Source organism: Aethalodelphis obliquidens, unplaced genomic scaffold (genome assembly GCF_003676395.1).
Source record: "Aethalodelphis obliquidens isolate GAN/ISIS:26980383/991018 unplaced genomic scaffold, ASM367639v1 scaffold7, whole genome shotgun sequence".
In the NCBI taxonomy this organism is placed as follows: Eukaryota; Metazoa; Chordata; class Mammalia; order Artiodactyla; family Delphinidae; genus Aethalodelphis; species Aethalodelphis obliquidens.
This window is the reverse complement of record NW_020837951.1, coordinates 10,351,506-10,367,284: the sequence shown is the minus strand read 5'-3', so window position 1 is coordinate 10,367,284 and position 15,779 is coordinate 10,351,506. Positions and strand designations below refer to the sequence as shown.

The 15,779-nt window shown below is 47.5% G+C and overlaps 1 protein-coding gene across 2 annotated transcripts in view; it reads right to left on the bottom strand.

Moving 5' to 3' along the window:
• Window positions 1-391: 391 nt before the first annotated feature.
• Window positions 392-15,779, bottom strand: part of GOLGA1 (golgin A1) — a 52,231-nt gene continuing 36,843 nt past the window's right edge. For both annotated transcript variants that reach the window (XM_027104887.1, XM_027104888.1), the window contains 8 exons: window positions 9,327-9,416; window positions 8,418-8,520; window positions 8,155-8,315; window positions 7,672-7,818; window positions 4,610-4,669; window positions 3,882-4,052; window positions 3,269-3,355; window positions 392-2,683 (listed from right to left, as the gene is read on the bottom strand). In XM_027104887.1, the coding sequence (XP_026960688.1) occupies window positions 2,603-2,683; window positions 3,269-3,355; window positions 3,882-4,052; window positions 4,610-4,669; window positions 7,672-7,818; window positions 8,155-8,315; window positions 8,418-8,520; window positions 9,327-9,416 (900 nt within the window). In that variant the 3' untranslated portion in view covers window positions 392-2,602. The remainder of the gene's footprint in view (window positions 2,684-3,268; window positions 3,356-3,881; window positions 4,053-4,609; window positions 4,670-7,671; window positions 7,819-8,154; window positions 8,316-8,417; window positions 8,521-9,326; window positions 9,417-15,779) is intronic.

Here is a 15,779-nt window from a genome sequence, read left to right as displayed (position 1 = left end):
CCCTGTAACCACTAACAATGGGCCTCTCTGAAGAGCAGAGATGCTTTTCTTTCTTTCCCTTTTGGCACACGTAACTGCAGTTTGCTAAAGGTAGGGACCCCATTCATGTCCCTGAAGCTCTTCCCAGTCATGTGGGCCTTGGAGATGGAGGTTGACCAAAGTGACAATCCTCCCAACTCCTCTGCAGAACCCCACCCTTCCTGGGAGGTAGGACTGGGCTGCTGGCTTCATTAAATTACATGTAATGTTTACTCACCCAAACCTAATCTGGGGAGGTGCTTCCTGGAAGACTAGTGTTCTACAGGCCTTGAACTTGGCCTTGGAGTTTTAAATGTGAGACACAATGTACTAAATTTAACAAGTTAAAGAAATACTGACACACCAAACTATATCAAGTAAATCCACTGCCTCTGGATTGAAGAGCTTTAATCAAAAAGTGTATTGCACCACAAGTGAATTTTCTACAGCAGTTTTAGATAATACAATCTCCCTGTGTACAACATGGAGGGTGAGATCAAGATCCAATGCTCATATAAAGGACTATATATACTGTCTCTATCACAGAACTTTTTATACAAGTAAAAGTGCATCAAATCACTTAGAACATTTACTCCGCTCTTCTTAAAGCTGAAGGAAATTCAACATGCAGGAGGAAAGCCTGATCAGAATGAATCCTCCCTGTGCAAGTACAGACTTAGTGAGGGGCCCCACAACCAACGACGCCTAAAATGGCCGGCGAACGTGGGTGGTGGGTGAGACCAGCTCGAGGGCTGGAGAAGCCACTGGGGAGCTGGGCGGGGCTCCCACGGCTGTGTGGTAGTCATCTCTAGCAAGCCCTGAACTACCCAATCTTAGGGATTCTTTCCTGGAAGAGCTGGAAGAGCTACCTCCTATTCATCAAAATTATGGAACAGAAGGGACTCCTGTTTTGTGTCCCCACCAGATAAATGGAAAACAGCATTCTAAACACAGGTGAGACATCTGCAGGGGGAGCCATAGGAGGAGGTAGGTAACCGGAGAATGGGTCACTTGGATGGCAGAGAGCCCAAGTGGGGACGAGGGTGATGCTGCCCTTGCTTGGTACTTCTAGGTCCACGGAACTGTCTTATGTTAATTGCAAATCCTTGTGTCCCTGTGAGATATACTTTATTTTAACCCTAAACATAGTTGAGAAACATAACTTTACATCATTGGATAACTGACGATAAATTTAGGAGCTCCAGTTATTCAGTTTTTTATTTAACCAATAAAACTTTCATCAAACTATAACTCAATATATGGTTTCCCTTTAGATTTGATAGTGTGCCTTATCCAGGGCAAGCACATTCCCTTTTCTTTATAATGATAACTAATACAAGTTTTTATCAGTCAGTTCCAGAGCCATTTGCATGCTATCAAGTACTGCAGCCAGCTAGGGGCTGCCTGGTTGCCATACATGAATGTAGTGTCATCTTAAATATTTGGGGGTAGGGTGACAGACAGGGAGAGACGGTGGCTCCACTTACAAGGCAGTCCACCCTCCAACGTTTTGGTCAAGCCTGGGGAGAGGGACAGCCGCTGCTTCCTTTGAATACAGCAGACTGTCCTTAGCAGTAGAAAATGTGATTAGCATTTGCTCAGTGTTACAACACAGAATTAAGAGCTAAACAAATGAAACACCACCACTGCTTCAGAGGGAAGCAGATGCCAAAGAATGCTAGTGACATTACAAAGGGACAGGGCTCCCAATCTTAGAAATAATTTCCTCTTGATGCTCTGATTTTCCTTTAAGAACACCAGTTAAATGGATTTTATAATACAGAAGACATGTTTATAATAGCAAGGAACTTTAGCTATAAAAAATAGTTTAAAATGGTTTACCAGCAACCTATCCAAGACAAGTACATTCATTAAAAAGGCAATTGAGTGTATTTGGTACTAAGGATCTTGTTATACATTTGCTAGTTTTCTTCAGTAAAATGAGATACTGTCAGAAAGGTGCATATTCATTAATCCACACTGGCCCCAGAGTACCTTAAAGACGGACACAACTAAAGTTCTCGGTGGTCTGAGAAACAACGTGAAATAATGTTTCCTTGGGAGGAAGGGTTAAAAAGCTGCTTCTAACTCATCTGAACCCAAACATACTGAAAGGGAAAGGGAGTTTTTAAAGGCCGGCCTCACTGAGTTGGCTCTTCGTGGCAGAACTAGGTGGGTCTGGGCTGCTGGGCACCATTTTGAAGGGCTGTCTATGTCCAGTGTCATCACCACACGATAGATCAGCCGCCTCCTCTCTGACACATGCTGAGGCCTTCAGCTTTAAGTGCTCACCTTGAAAGAGGATTCGGGGGCAGATGGGTGCTGGCCAGAGCTGGGATTTTAGCAGCACTGTGGAAATGCGGGTAGTGCCAGGACCCTCTGGTGACCAGAACAACAGGATCAGCTACCTCCTGAGGTTCTCATCAGTCTGCAGGAGTGGGCCTTAAGTCTTGTAAACAATGTTCAGATGCTTGTACAAAATACTGCAGTTACAGTGATTAAAAACCCACCCAGACTGGTGTGTCAGTGTTCTTTTCACAGAAAAAGTGTCAGCCCTTGGAGGTTCATCCTTGGGTGGTGCCGCCTAGGACCATGGTATCCGAGGGTTGGAGATGGATGGCCGGATGCTGCCCTTGGGAGCTGGCTTGGACCCAAACCACGACATCTGGGTTTGAAACAGAAAAGGCTCCTGAGATGAGAATCAGGATTAGGTACGAAGCAGCTGAAAGAGCCCCTCCCCAGCCATGGGCCGCCACCCCCGCCCTCCACACACCCGAACTCTGGCTGTGAGCAGAGCAGTGAAGACGATGGTTCTGGTAACCAGTGTGCGGGGCTGCAAGGCCCATTCTAAAAATGGGAGGGAGACAGGAGAAAAACCTGAGGTGACAGGAACAAGGGAGTGGAATTTAGGTAACGTTTCCTTAAAATGTTTTCTATTACAGCATTTACGCAGGTACTTTTTGAATATTTTTCATTTTTTAAAAAAGTCTGGGTGCTGGCCAGACCTGGGGCTGTTGATGAGGTGATACCAATGAACGTGCTCTGGAGAAGAACACAAGGCCCTGTTAGTCAAGTACAGCAGAGACCTGTGGGCACAAAGCATGTCCTCGGTAAATACTACCCGAGTCCAATTCATCAACCAAAAGCACCTTCCAAGCTAATGATGCAGCTGTGGGATGGTCTCACCCGCCAGGGCTGGGATGACTGACTACATTTTTTGGGAGGCGGACAGCAGACCAGGAAACCCTACCTTATACTCCAGGGTTTCTCTGAGCATGTTCTCCTCCTCTTGTGAAAAGTTCAGCAACACTGACACAGCTTTTATAAGATGAAAAGCCTGAAACAAAGCAAATCTTGCTGCCATGGGCCTCGGTCAGTTATCAGGCGGTCAGCGGGCTACATGGCAGCATCTCCTGGTCCTGCTCCTCCTGTGCGCTCCGGGCTTGGTCAGCAAGGACCACGCAGAGGGTGGAGGTGGGCATTCTGAGGTCTGCTGGTTCTTTTCCTCCCCCACCTTTTACTTCAGGGACTGGCGAGACCACCAGGACGACCACCGCAGCCACCTGCTCTTCGGCAGGAGGCAGGACTGCTGGGCGGATTCAGTTCCCTGGACTCTGGCCTCAGCATCTGACCCACATCTCCTCCCAGGAGCCAGTTCCCTACTCGGCGCCCCCTGCTTGCTCCTCAACCAGCAGGTCAGTGCCCGCTGGAGAAATGACTGAGTGCTCACGTTGGTGGTCAAAGCGGAATGGGGGACAGGAAGAAAGAAATGGATTTGGTGGGAAGCCAGGCAGGGCGCGGACAAATGAACTAGGCCCTGGGGTGGAACTCATTACCCAAAGGGCAACTCAAAAGCCCTTTACCTCAGATTCGCGACAGGACATGAATTTTAAAACCACATGTTTGAGGTACTCGAAGTTGATCTCGCGGGCATCAGTCAGGTCAGCATTATTCGTGACAGAAGGGGCCATGTTTGTCATTTCAGGCCCAGGCTTCTCCCGGACTTCAAAAAGCTCGTTATCAGGTCTGATTTTCTGAAAAACCAATGGAAAGATGCTACATTGAACCCTTCAAGACAGGTTCGAAAATCACAGGGGAGATTCACTTGGCCCTGGCTGTGATCACCTGCAGTTCTCTGCCACACCCTGCACAGAGTAGGGCGAAAAGGGCCCCACCTGCGAAGGAAGCACCAGCACCTGAAGAAGGCAGGGTGCTGGCTGAGGAGGGAGAGAGGTATGTGGGGAAGTTCAGCCACTTCCTTTACCCGCATCAGGACTCGTCTCCTGGGGCAGTGAGCACCCAGCCAGGGCAGAGGCGCCGCTCTCCCACGTCTGGGCCTGGCCTCTGCCATTCACACACGGCCATACGTCACCTCACTGACCTCTCAGACAACACACAGGCTCAGAGAAAGAGGGTTCGTGCCGGGGGTCACAGAGCCACTTTCCAGGAGCACGTTCAAGGTGGCAGGGCCACTGTCCCACCAGCCTGACTTCCCAGAGACCTCTTGCAGTCTCCTGGGGGGGAGTGTCATCAGGCAGGAGGAGCACAGAGGCAGGAGGGCATGGGCAGCGGGGAGAAGGGGGACACTCACCAGCTCCTTCTGCAGAGTCTTCTTGAGTTCCAGCATCCTCTGCTGCATCTGCTTTATGGTCTGAGGCAAAGCCCCACCCCCACAAAAGGCCATTCATTAAATGCACGTTTCACCATCTTTAAAGTGCAAAGGACCACAGAGCAGACAGACAACCCCTTGGGTCCCCATACACCTGTTAGAAGCCCCTGCTTCATCTCCTGAGGAGCTTGCACTGCCACACCTGCTGCCTCGGCCTCCTTCCCCCACGTGCTGAGGCTGTGCACAGCCCTGCTCTCCTGGCCCCGCCACTGCCGCAGTGCCGTCCCACCCCTCCCGGCCTGGGGCCTTAGGACTGCTTCTGGCGCTCGCCTCCACAGGCAGTGTAGCTAGAAATGCTTCTGCACAGTATATTCTGCCCTTCAGAATGATATTTATGTGCTATCATCCCCAAGTAGGATACTTGGGCCAAAATTTATGATTCTCATCATCACCATTGATCTCCTGAAATACCATAATAATTTTTAACACTTATTCTGAACAGTATTAAAGATCGTGGTTTTTCGGCACAACCCAACAACAATGGGTTTTATGTCTTTATTTTCCTTATTTATTTTTAGTGAGCTTATTAGTATTATGGGCCTTAAATATAATTTATTACACATTCCATTAACCACCCGAAAGGCTGAACTCTGTTTTCCCAATGAAAAAATTTAATGTGTAGTCGACATTACAGGGAAAAAATTTTAAATAAAAATTTCTCCAAAATCTCACAACTATATCAAAATGAGTTTTTCCTGTGGACTTCTAGTCCACGTCACCATTCTTGCACTGAGTAGCTAGAATTTTGAATAGTAGTTTTCATTTATCAGAGTTTCCACAGCTTTATAGTTTTGCTAATTATAACTTTTAATGTGACAGTAACTCTAGGGGATGCCCCATGTCTTCTTGTGTAGCTGAGTTACCTTTTTTTTGGCCACATTGCATGGCTTGTGGGATCTGAGTTCCCCGACCGGGGACTGAACCCGGGGCCATGTCAGAGCAAGCGCCAAGTCCTAACCACTGGACCGCCAGGGAACTCCCTGAGCTTCCATTTTCAAACAAAGCTGTAATAAGCTTCGTCGTCTCAAGAGCAGTATGGCCACGGCCCCTGGGGATGAGACGGCTGGGAAAGCGCCTCCAGCTCCTGTCACACTGCCTGCAACACCCCACTGACAAAACGGTAATGTTTCGTTCCAATCTGTATTCTCTGCTTGACTGTGAAGCCGGGCATTCCCCCAAAAGTACATTTGCTAGTTTATGTTACTTGATTTTCTAGGTTTTGACTCATTCATTAACTTATCCAATGAATACCGAGTCTCTACACCGGCCTAGAGGCTGCGGAAACAGCAGGAAAAAAAGAAAAAAAGAAAAAATGTCTGCCCTCAAGAGAGAACAGTGTCAATAAGCAAATATACAGTGTATCAGAAGGTATTAAGAGGCCTGGAGAAAAAAAAGCAAGGTGAGGGGACCGGGAGTTCTGTTGGTGAGGGCTGGCAGGGTAGCAGGATGGCCTCACTGACAAAATGACACCATAAAGGAAGTGAGGGTAATTGGGGAAAGGATCTTCCAGACAGAAGGCTCAGCAAGTGCAAAGGCCCTGAGGCGGGAGGGTGCTTGATATTCACAGAAAGGCAAGGCCACTGTGGCTGAGAGGGAATGCTGGGGGAGAGCAGAGGGTAGGGGAAGGGGGCAGTAAGGAGCCAGACCACAAAGGGTTTGTGGGCCACTGCAAGGACTTTGGCTTTTATGGGGACAGAGAGTCATCAGAGGGCCGGAACAGACAAGTGACAGGGAAACCAATTAGAAGCCCAACACCATCCTCTAGGGAAGATAGGATGGTCACCTGGTCTCGGGTGGTAGCAGTGGCAGGGATGAGAAGCAGCTCATTGCGCGTACAGTTTGAAGGGAGAGCCAAATGGATTCCTTAATGATTTGGATGTTGCTTGTGAAAGAAACAAAGGGGACAAGGATGACTCCAAGGTTTTTGCCATTTACTGAGACAGGAAAGATGGCAGTAGATGCTAGAGAGCGTGGTCAGTCTGAAGTCTGCTTCTGGATGTTTTCAATTTCAGGGGCCTTTCAGACACTGACATAGAGAAATAGGGTAGATACAGGAGTCTAGAGTTCACAGGAGCCGTCTGGATTCAGGGTATGGATGTAGTGCCAGCAGCACACAGGATGGGGGAGATCGCCAAGGATGTGAGTGCAATTTGGAGAAGATGTCGGAGGGCTGGACCCAGGGACACACAGTGTGCACTCTTCTATATTTTATATTTCATGATAAGAAATGAAGAGCCTGTGTGTGTGTGTGTGTGTGTGTGTGTGTGTGTGTGTGTGTGTGTGTGTGTGTGTGTGTGTGTGAGAAAGGGGGAGATGGGCGGGGGTGGGGGGAGATAAAGAATGACCACCTTTCTCCTTTGTTAAAGAGTAATCACACAATTTGGGGGCGGAATTTCAGGCCAGAGCACTGACTAGCCAGCACATTTAACTTCACAGGACATTTTAAAAACGAGGCTCAAACGAGACCCTGCATTTACAGGTGCAGAGGCCAGGCAGGGTGGGTGGAATCATGACATTTATTAAGCCTCTATCAAATACCAGAAAATTTACAGGAAGCTAACAAACAGTTTCATTTCATCCCCCAACCTCCCCCTCACAAAACCACTGAAAGGCAGGTATCACCACTCTCATTTCACAGCTGTAGAAAAAAGTGCAGAGGTAAGGTGACTGGTCATAGGACCTAGCTGGCGATGGCAGAGGGGGCTGGGGACACTGAGACCTGCCACTGTTCCAGCTCTAATACTCCAGATACCATCTCAGGTGGGGGGTCTGGGAGGAGACTGCACGAGTGTGAAAGGAAGAGGGCCGTGCAGGAGGTAAGCAGCAGAGGAGAACCAGGAAGAAGCCCTTGTGATGGAAGAGGTAACACCTCCCCCAAGAGGGGCCCAGGGGCATCAGCACAACTCTTGAAGAACGGACTGGATGGTTTTAGGCACAAGGACAGGGAAAGGGATATAAATAGCTGATGTAAAGAGCGTCCTCACCTTATTTTTCTCTAGAAGTTGCTGCTCCAAGTCCTGTTTTTCCTTCTGTAGCTGCCCTAGATCCATGGCGGTCCCCATCTCACCATTTGGTATACCCTCTGCAGCCGGAAGCTGGTACGCGGGGTCCTGCCCGGCCCTCGAGGTCACCTACAGGGTGGTGGCAGCACAGGACATGGTCAAGCTAAGCCACAGATCCCTAGGGAAGGGGGCCAGACTCATTCCAAAGGTGACGACTGATGTGCTCCACCAGGCAGCTAGCCAGGAACCAGACTTAAACTATGGCAACCCCGTCACAGAGCCTGCTGGGGGGACAATTAACTCTCCATGCAAGGAGCCTGCTGGGAAGGAAGGGCTTCAGCACCTGATCACTGACAGGTGTCGTCACATCAGATGGGCTCCTCAACACGCACAACCCCTCGCGGCGAGGCGCCCCCCGTTGGAGAGGAAGCTGAGGCACAGGGAGGCGGCTCAGGCGGGACTCACATGAGGCTCGCTGACCGAGAGCACCACGCCCTGCTCCTGGCTCCGCAGCCTCAGCAGGTCCTCCCGCTCGTCGGCCGCCTCCGACTTCTCGGCCCTCAGGCCCCTCAGGGCCTCCAGCTCACTCTGCAGCTGGCGCATCTGCAGCAGGGCGGAGTCGTGACCTAGGCCAGGCAGAGGGGAGGTGAGCGAGGTGACTGGGCCACCTCCAGGCAGGGGTCCGGGCAAGAACAGGTGAAAAGGCCCAGCCTTGGCAGACTCCTCACCTTTCTTCAGTTGGAGAATCTCTTGCTCTTTCTGGAGAATCACTTCAGTTTTTTCCTGCAGACTCTGCTCCTTCTCACCTCCTATGGCAATCAGGTTAGCAGCCTCGGAGAGAAAAACCAACAAGAGAGAAGGTTGGTAGCAATAATCCCATCTTCCCTAAAGGAGTCTCCACTTTTCCACTACCAGGGTCCTCCATGAATCCCTCCCTGAAGGCCACAGCCTAGAACATTCCCCAAGCTAACCTCTGCTCCTATAAACATGCACAAATCAGTTCTCCTCGGCAGGGGCCCTGCACAGGGGCAATCACCCTCACTGCCCCTCTGGCCTGTAGTGGGCCTACCAGAGACATGGCCTTTCTGCCCAGCCTTCCGAAAGCTGTCAAAACCGTAACTTCCACGTCCTGATGGCCTGTGACGTGCCCAGCATTTGATACAAATGACCTCATTATCATATTCTTGAAGGTATGATTATCATAGGGTCTTTTCAGAGGCAACTCAGACAGATCTGTTAAGGACCGAACAAAGACCTAGAGCTAGTTACCTAGATCTGGGGCCTGACTCTTGAGTCTGTCCTCAAAGGAAGGCTTTTCCCACCCTTGCTGCTGAGAGCTCAACTGTATGTGGTCTCTGGGGCCTGTGGCCGGTGGTGGCCCACCTCACAGAATTAGAGCCCAGTAGTACCTGGTTCTGGACTTTTCCCCAGGTGATGTTTATCACATTAGCTATCGAAATTTTAAAAGGCCATCCTATGGGGTGAGGGTTTCTTTCTAACATCTTTCTCCCATCTTTCTAGAGACATCAAGCAGCTGACGACACTCCTGAGACCTGTGTCCACCCTCTGCCCTGGACAGACCAGGAGGTAGGTTGGTCCTGCCTGGGACTGAGGTGGAGGCATCACAGGGGGCCTACCTGTTGCTGGAACTCTTCCCTTTGCTTCCGCACCTCCTCCAGGGCTTGAGCCATTGCCACACTCACAATTTCTCTTTGGCTCCATTCTTCCTACAATCCGGAAAATGGGTAGGAGATTGAGTCCAGAACCTCAGTTCACCTTATTTAGCTGCACACTTCACGTGACGCCCACAGAGGGAGGGCCGTCTTGCAGGGCCAGACGAAAGTGTTTCCTGCTTCCCAAGGTTCCCAGGCTACTCTTTCGCTGCACTGCCTTCTGTTTGCCTCTGAGAACTGTTCCTGTGGACAACCCACCAACCTCTGGGAACAGGCACACCGTGGAAGGTCAGTCGTCCCATGAACACACCAGCTAGTACTCAGGCCAAAGGCTAGCGGACCTAGACTCAAAAGAGGTGGTCTAATGAAATCAACACAGAACAAGAAGACTCAGGCTGACGTGAATGGAGTAGCAGACTGGAGCAATCTGGTTACAGAAATGATAATAAGCAATTACTGAATTTTAATACAGGAAATGTCACAAATTCATCAAAATCATCCATATTACAGGAGAGAAAACTGAGGCTCTGAGAGGTTAAATAATTGCCTGAGGTCCTAGAGCTAGTAAGTGGCATGGCCACGCTTTAAGCCAGAGTCTGAGCTGAGCCAAGCCTTTGGCTGCTACACTCTACCACCAGTCTTTTCTACCACAAGCAGGGCTGCCCCGCTGCGTCCCCCCGCCAGAGCACAGGGACTCCCTCCTGACAATCACATCAGTCCTCTTCCCTGAGGCTGATGCCGGGCTCGCTGATCAACCCCCAGATGAATAATATGACTTCTCAGGTGCCTGCACACTGGTCAGGGATGTCTGCTGTTTATGTCTACCCAGAATCACCCCTTTTGGTGGGGGGGGTAAGAGCCTCATCACTGCTATTCCCCACTCCCACCCCAAAATTCTACATGGTTCTGGTAGGGATACCAATAATGATGTCCCCATTTTGTGGCTACAAGAATAAGCATGTGGGCTTCCTTGGTGGCGCAGTGGTTGAGAGTCCGCCTGCCGATGCAGGGGACACAGGTTCGTGCCCCGGTCCGGGAGGATCCCACATGCCGCGGAGCGGCTGGGCCCGTGAGCTATGGCCACTGAGCCTGCGCGTCCGGAGCCTGTGCTCCACAACAGAAGAGGCCACAACAGTGAGAGGCCCGCATACCGGACAAAAACAAAACAAACAAACAAAAAAACAAGAATAAGCATGTGATTCGGGCCTGGCCAATCACAGTAAATCATCCCCTTGGCCAACTTGATTTGTCCAAAGGATGGCTCTGTCACCGAAGATGAACCAATCAAATCCCTTTTTATATCAGAATCTTTTTTTATATGGTGAAGCTGAGAGGGAGATGCCCTCTTTTCCCTGGGGTTGCTAAGTTGGAATGATACCAGCTTGGAGCTGCTGAGGTGATGTCCTCCCAACCTCTAGGACACAGTCTACATCATCGAGAAAAGCAAGGATGAGTTGGGTGACTGACAGGGCAAGAGACAGCATGACGCAGGCAGAGAAGAGATCTGAGGCCCCAGGTTCCAGTTGGACAAGTCTTTCTGGTTCAGTGGACTATTCAACTCCTCCTACGATATCTCCTTTTCCACTTACACCAGTCCAGGTGGGTTAATGGATGGAGACGTCAGCCTCATGGCCAGTGCCATTCTGGTTCCTACTGGGGAGCTGTCAGAATTGACATTCCGTGAGTCCACCTCTAGTAGACAAGGAAAATTGGTGCAGGAACTCAAGAGGCTGACAGTGAGACCTCGAACTACCCCAGACAATCCCCTTCATCGGGAGAAGCTCTGTTGGTACAGGAGAAGGAGCAAGAGATCTCAGGCTGAGTGGAGCTATGAAACCCTGGCCCTGCAAGCCCAGGTGGGCCGGGTGACAGGAATGTCATGCCTCCACAGGAGCCTTTTCTGGGGAAGTTTAGAAGAGACGCTACGACTGCTGATGATGTCTTAAGAGGATAGCAGGCAGGCTGTGAGTGAGAAGGCAGGAAGCATGCCAGGAACTGTACTTGGTACTTTTCATCCATGGTCATGCTTGATCCCCAGGGTAAACCTCTTGAGGTCAAGGGTTATCATCTTCAGTTTGAAAAAAGGACACTGGATTCCCTCAAGCATCAGCTAGTGAGGGGCCAGGGTGACACCCAGAACTGAGTCTACGTGGCTGTGGAGTCTCAGCTACTGCCACAGAGCCACACACGATCCAGGATTTGAGACTGATCGGCATAGCTCAGGTTCACTGCAGAAGCCAGCAGGCTACCCATGAGCACAGCCCTCTGCACCTGGGAATGATTTCCCCAGAGGGCTGTTTTGAAAAACATGGATCCAAACAAACAAACAAAAAGTGTGCATCTAAAAATAGTGCTTCAAAATACCAGAAGACTGACAGAACTAAAGAGAGACAGAGACAAATCCATGATTACAGCTGAAGATCTAGCACCCCTCTCAGTAAGCGATGGAATATACCAAAAAGAAAAAAAACAAAAAATAGAAGACCTACAGAAGATTTGAACAATACTATTAATGAACTTGACTAATTAGCATTTATAGAACGCTCTCCCTACTAGCAGAATATATATTCAAGTGCACTGAAATATTTACCAAGATACACTATAGGTTGGGTCATAAAACAAGTCTAAATAAATATCAAAGAACTGAAATCATTTAGAATATTATCTGACTATAATGGTATTAAACTAGAAATCCAAGATATCGAGAAAACTCGCTCAAACGTTTGAAAATTAACCACACTTCTAAATAGCCTGTGTGTGCTGGTTTTTAAGTTATTGCCTCAGCCCACACCCACCCTTTCATATTCTGCTCTGTGATGCTGTGCCTGAGAATCTGCAAACCCTATTTCTCCAGGTCGGGCTCCATATTCATATACATACTAATCTCTGCCAGAAGGGGGCGCTCCAGGGAGACTGGAAGGAGGAGGAGGGAGAAAGACTTGCTCCTTTCCGTCAGCTTCCAGTTTCTGTGAGCAATGCTGCTTGGCCCTGGCAGCTGCAATTTCTTCCCAAAGCAGCAGCTGCATCCACCCTGCAGTCTTCCCGACACTTGCGGCTGAATTCTTTTACTGCCCTATCCCCCAACAAACACACCAGCACCAACTGTACAGAGCCCCCTCCTCACAGGTCTGAGTTTCAAATCTGTGGGGCTCCTCTTCTTAATTCCTAAATAATTCCAACATCTTCACTTTGTTCCCTTAGTCCTAGGGTTGGAAGCTGTGTCCTGCAGTTGCTACTATCTTTTAACTGTTTCAGTGCTGGATTAAAAATTTTACATTAGAACACAAATTCTCAAATAACTGGGGTAGTTCCTCTCTCCTGACTGGACCGTGAATCACATGCTGTGGGGCAGATTTTCTGTTTCTTCTTGTGCACATACTTGCAATAATCACTGCCCTCCATTCTTCCCTCTACATCTTCCGTACTTCCATCTAGAATTTTCCTTCACCTGAAAGATGCTGTTTAGTACTTACTTTAGTGCAAGTCTGTCGGTGCCTAATTCTTTGCGTTTTCTTGGCTTTCTTTAGTGCTCCTACAGTGCTGTGGCTGCATTGTAAAATTTATCCTGTTTGGATTTGTAAGGATTCTTATACCTGTACCTGTGACTTGAGAGCTTTCATCACTTTGAAAAATTCTCAGCCATTATCTCTTTAATGATTGCTTCTGTCTCATTTTTTTCATTTCCTCTGGGCTTCTAATGACACATGATAAAACATCTCACAGTACCCTGTATGTCTTTTACCTTCTCTTTTCTGCATTTTATTCTGACCTTTCTTCCATTTCACTACTTCTCTCTTTAGTTCTAATCTGCTGTTAAGCTCATTGTTTTTAAAACAACTTTACTGAAGTATAATTGGCAAATAATAAACTGCACATATTTAAAGTATGCAACTGATGAATTATGCTGAAAACCATCACCAAAATAAAAATAGTGAAAATATCCATTACCCCAAAAAAGTTTCCTCATGCCCTTTTGTAATCTGCATTTTTACTTTCAGCTACTGCATTTTTCAGTTTTGGAATTCTAATTTGATTCCTTTTCTTTTTTAAAAAATTTTATTTATTTTTGGCTGCACGGGGTCTTCACTGCTGCATGCAGGCTTTCTCTAGTTGTGGCGAGAGGGGGCTATATTTTGTTGCAGTGTGCGGGCTTCTCATTGTGGTGGCTTCTCTTGTTGCAGAGCATGGGCTCTAGGTGTGCAGGATTCAGCAGCTGTGGCATGTGGGCTCAGCAGTTGTGGCACATGGGCTTCAGTAGTTGTGGCTTGTGGGCTCTAGAGCACAGGCTCAGTAGTTGTGGTGCACGGGCTTAGTTGCTCCTCGGCATGTGGGATCTTCCCAGATCAGGGATCGAACCCGTGTCCCCTGCCTTGGCAGGTGGATTCTTAACCACTGTGCCACCAGGGAAACCCTAATTAGATTCCTTTTCAAAACTACTGTCTTCTATTATAATTTCCAAATCTCTGCTGAAATGTTCAATTTTGTCTTTTATATCCTTAAACGGAGTACGCACAGTAATATCTGAGCTTCCTAAAAGGTCTTCCTGCTTCTGTACTTGCCTCCTTTACAGAACATTTTCCACATACAGCCAGAGTAATCCTTTTACTACAAAACTTCTCACGTCACTCCTCTACTTAAAACCTCCAACTGCTTCCCCGATGACCTTCTATCATCCACCACTCTCCCCCAGCCCACAGAGTGGCAGCTACAGTGGCCTTTGTGCTGTTCTCTGAACAAACCAAGCTTTTTTCTGCATAAGCGTGTTTCTCTTTGCTATTTATTCTGTCTGGAATATTCCTTCCCCAAAAAATCGCATTGCTGTCCCCTTCTCGTTATTCAGACCTTTTGCTCAAATCTCACTGACACCCTCCCTCGCCTCCATATATATCTTTTTTCTTAATTTTTAAATTTAATTTATTTTTTTATATAGCAGGTTCTTATTAGTCATCGATTTTATACACATCAGTGTATACATGTCAATCCCAATCGCCCAATGCATCACAGCACCCCGCCCCCCATGGCTTTCCTCCCTTGGTGTCCATACACTTGTTCTCTACATCTGTGTCTCTATTTCTGCCCTGCAAACTGGTTCATCTGTACCATTTTTCTAGGTTCCACATATATGCATTAATATACGATATTTGTTTTTCTCTTTCTGACTTACTTCATTCTGTATGACAGTCTCTAGATCCATCCACATCTCAACAAATGACCCAGTTTCGTTCCTTTTTATGGCTGAGTAATATTCCATTGTATATATGTACCACAGCTTCTTTATCCATTCGTCGGTCAATGGGCATTTAGGTTGCTTCCATGACCTGGCTATTGTAAAGACTGCTGCAATGAACACTGGGGTGCATGTGTCTTTTTGAATTGTGGTTTTCTCTAGGTATATGCCCAGTAGTGGGAATGCTGGATCATATGGTAATTCTATTTTTAGTATTTTAAGGAATGTCCATACTGGTCTCCATACTGGCTGTATCAATTTACATTCCCACCAACAGTGCAAGAGGGTTCCCTTTTCTCCACACCCTCTCCAGCATTTGTTGTTTGTAGATTTTCTGATGAAGCCCATTCTAACTGGTGTGAGGTGATACCTCATTGTAGTTTTGATTTGCATTTCTCTAATAATTAGTGATGTTGAGCAGCTTTTCATGTGCTTCTTGGCCAGCTGTACGTCTTCTTCGGAGAAATGTCTATTTAGGTCTTCTGCCCACTTTTGGATTGGGTTGTTTGTTTAAAATTGAGCTGCATGAGCTGTTTATATATCTTGGAGATTAATGCTTTGTCCGTTGATTTGTTTGCAAATATTTTCTCCCATTCTGAGGGCTGTCTTTTCGTCTTGTTTATGGTTTCCTTTGCTGTGCAAAAACTTTTAAGTTTCATTAGGTCCCACTTGTTTATTTTTGTTTTTATTTCCGTTACTCTAGGAGGTGGATCAAAAAGGATCTTGCTGTTATTTATGTCAAAGAGTGTTCTTCCTATGTTTTCCTCTAGGAGTTTTATAGTGTCCGGTCTTAAATTTAGGTCTCTAATCCATTTTGAGTTTATTTTTGTGTATGGTGTTAGGGAGTGTTCTAATTTCATTCTTTTACATGTAGCTGTCCAGTTTTCCCAGCACCACTTGTAGAAGAGACTGTCTTTTCTCCATTGTATATCTTTGCCTCCTTTGTCATAGATTAGTTGACCATAGGTGGATGGGTTTACCTCTGGGCTTTCTATCTTGTTCATTGACCTATGTTTCTGTTTTTGTGCCAGTGCCATATTGTCTTGATTACTGTAGCTTTGTAGTATAGTCTGAAGTCAGGGAGTCTGATTCCTCCAGCTCCATTTTTTTCCCTCAAGACTGCTTTGGCTATTCAGGGTCTTTTGGGTCTCCATACAAATTTTAAGATTTTTTTTTGTTCTAGTTCCGTA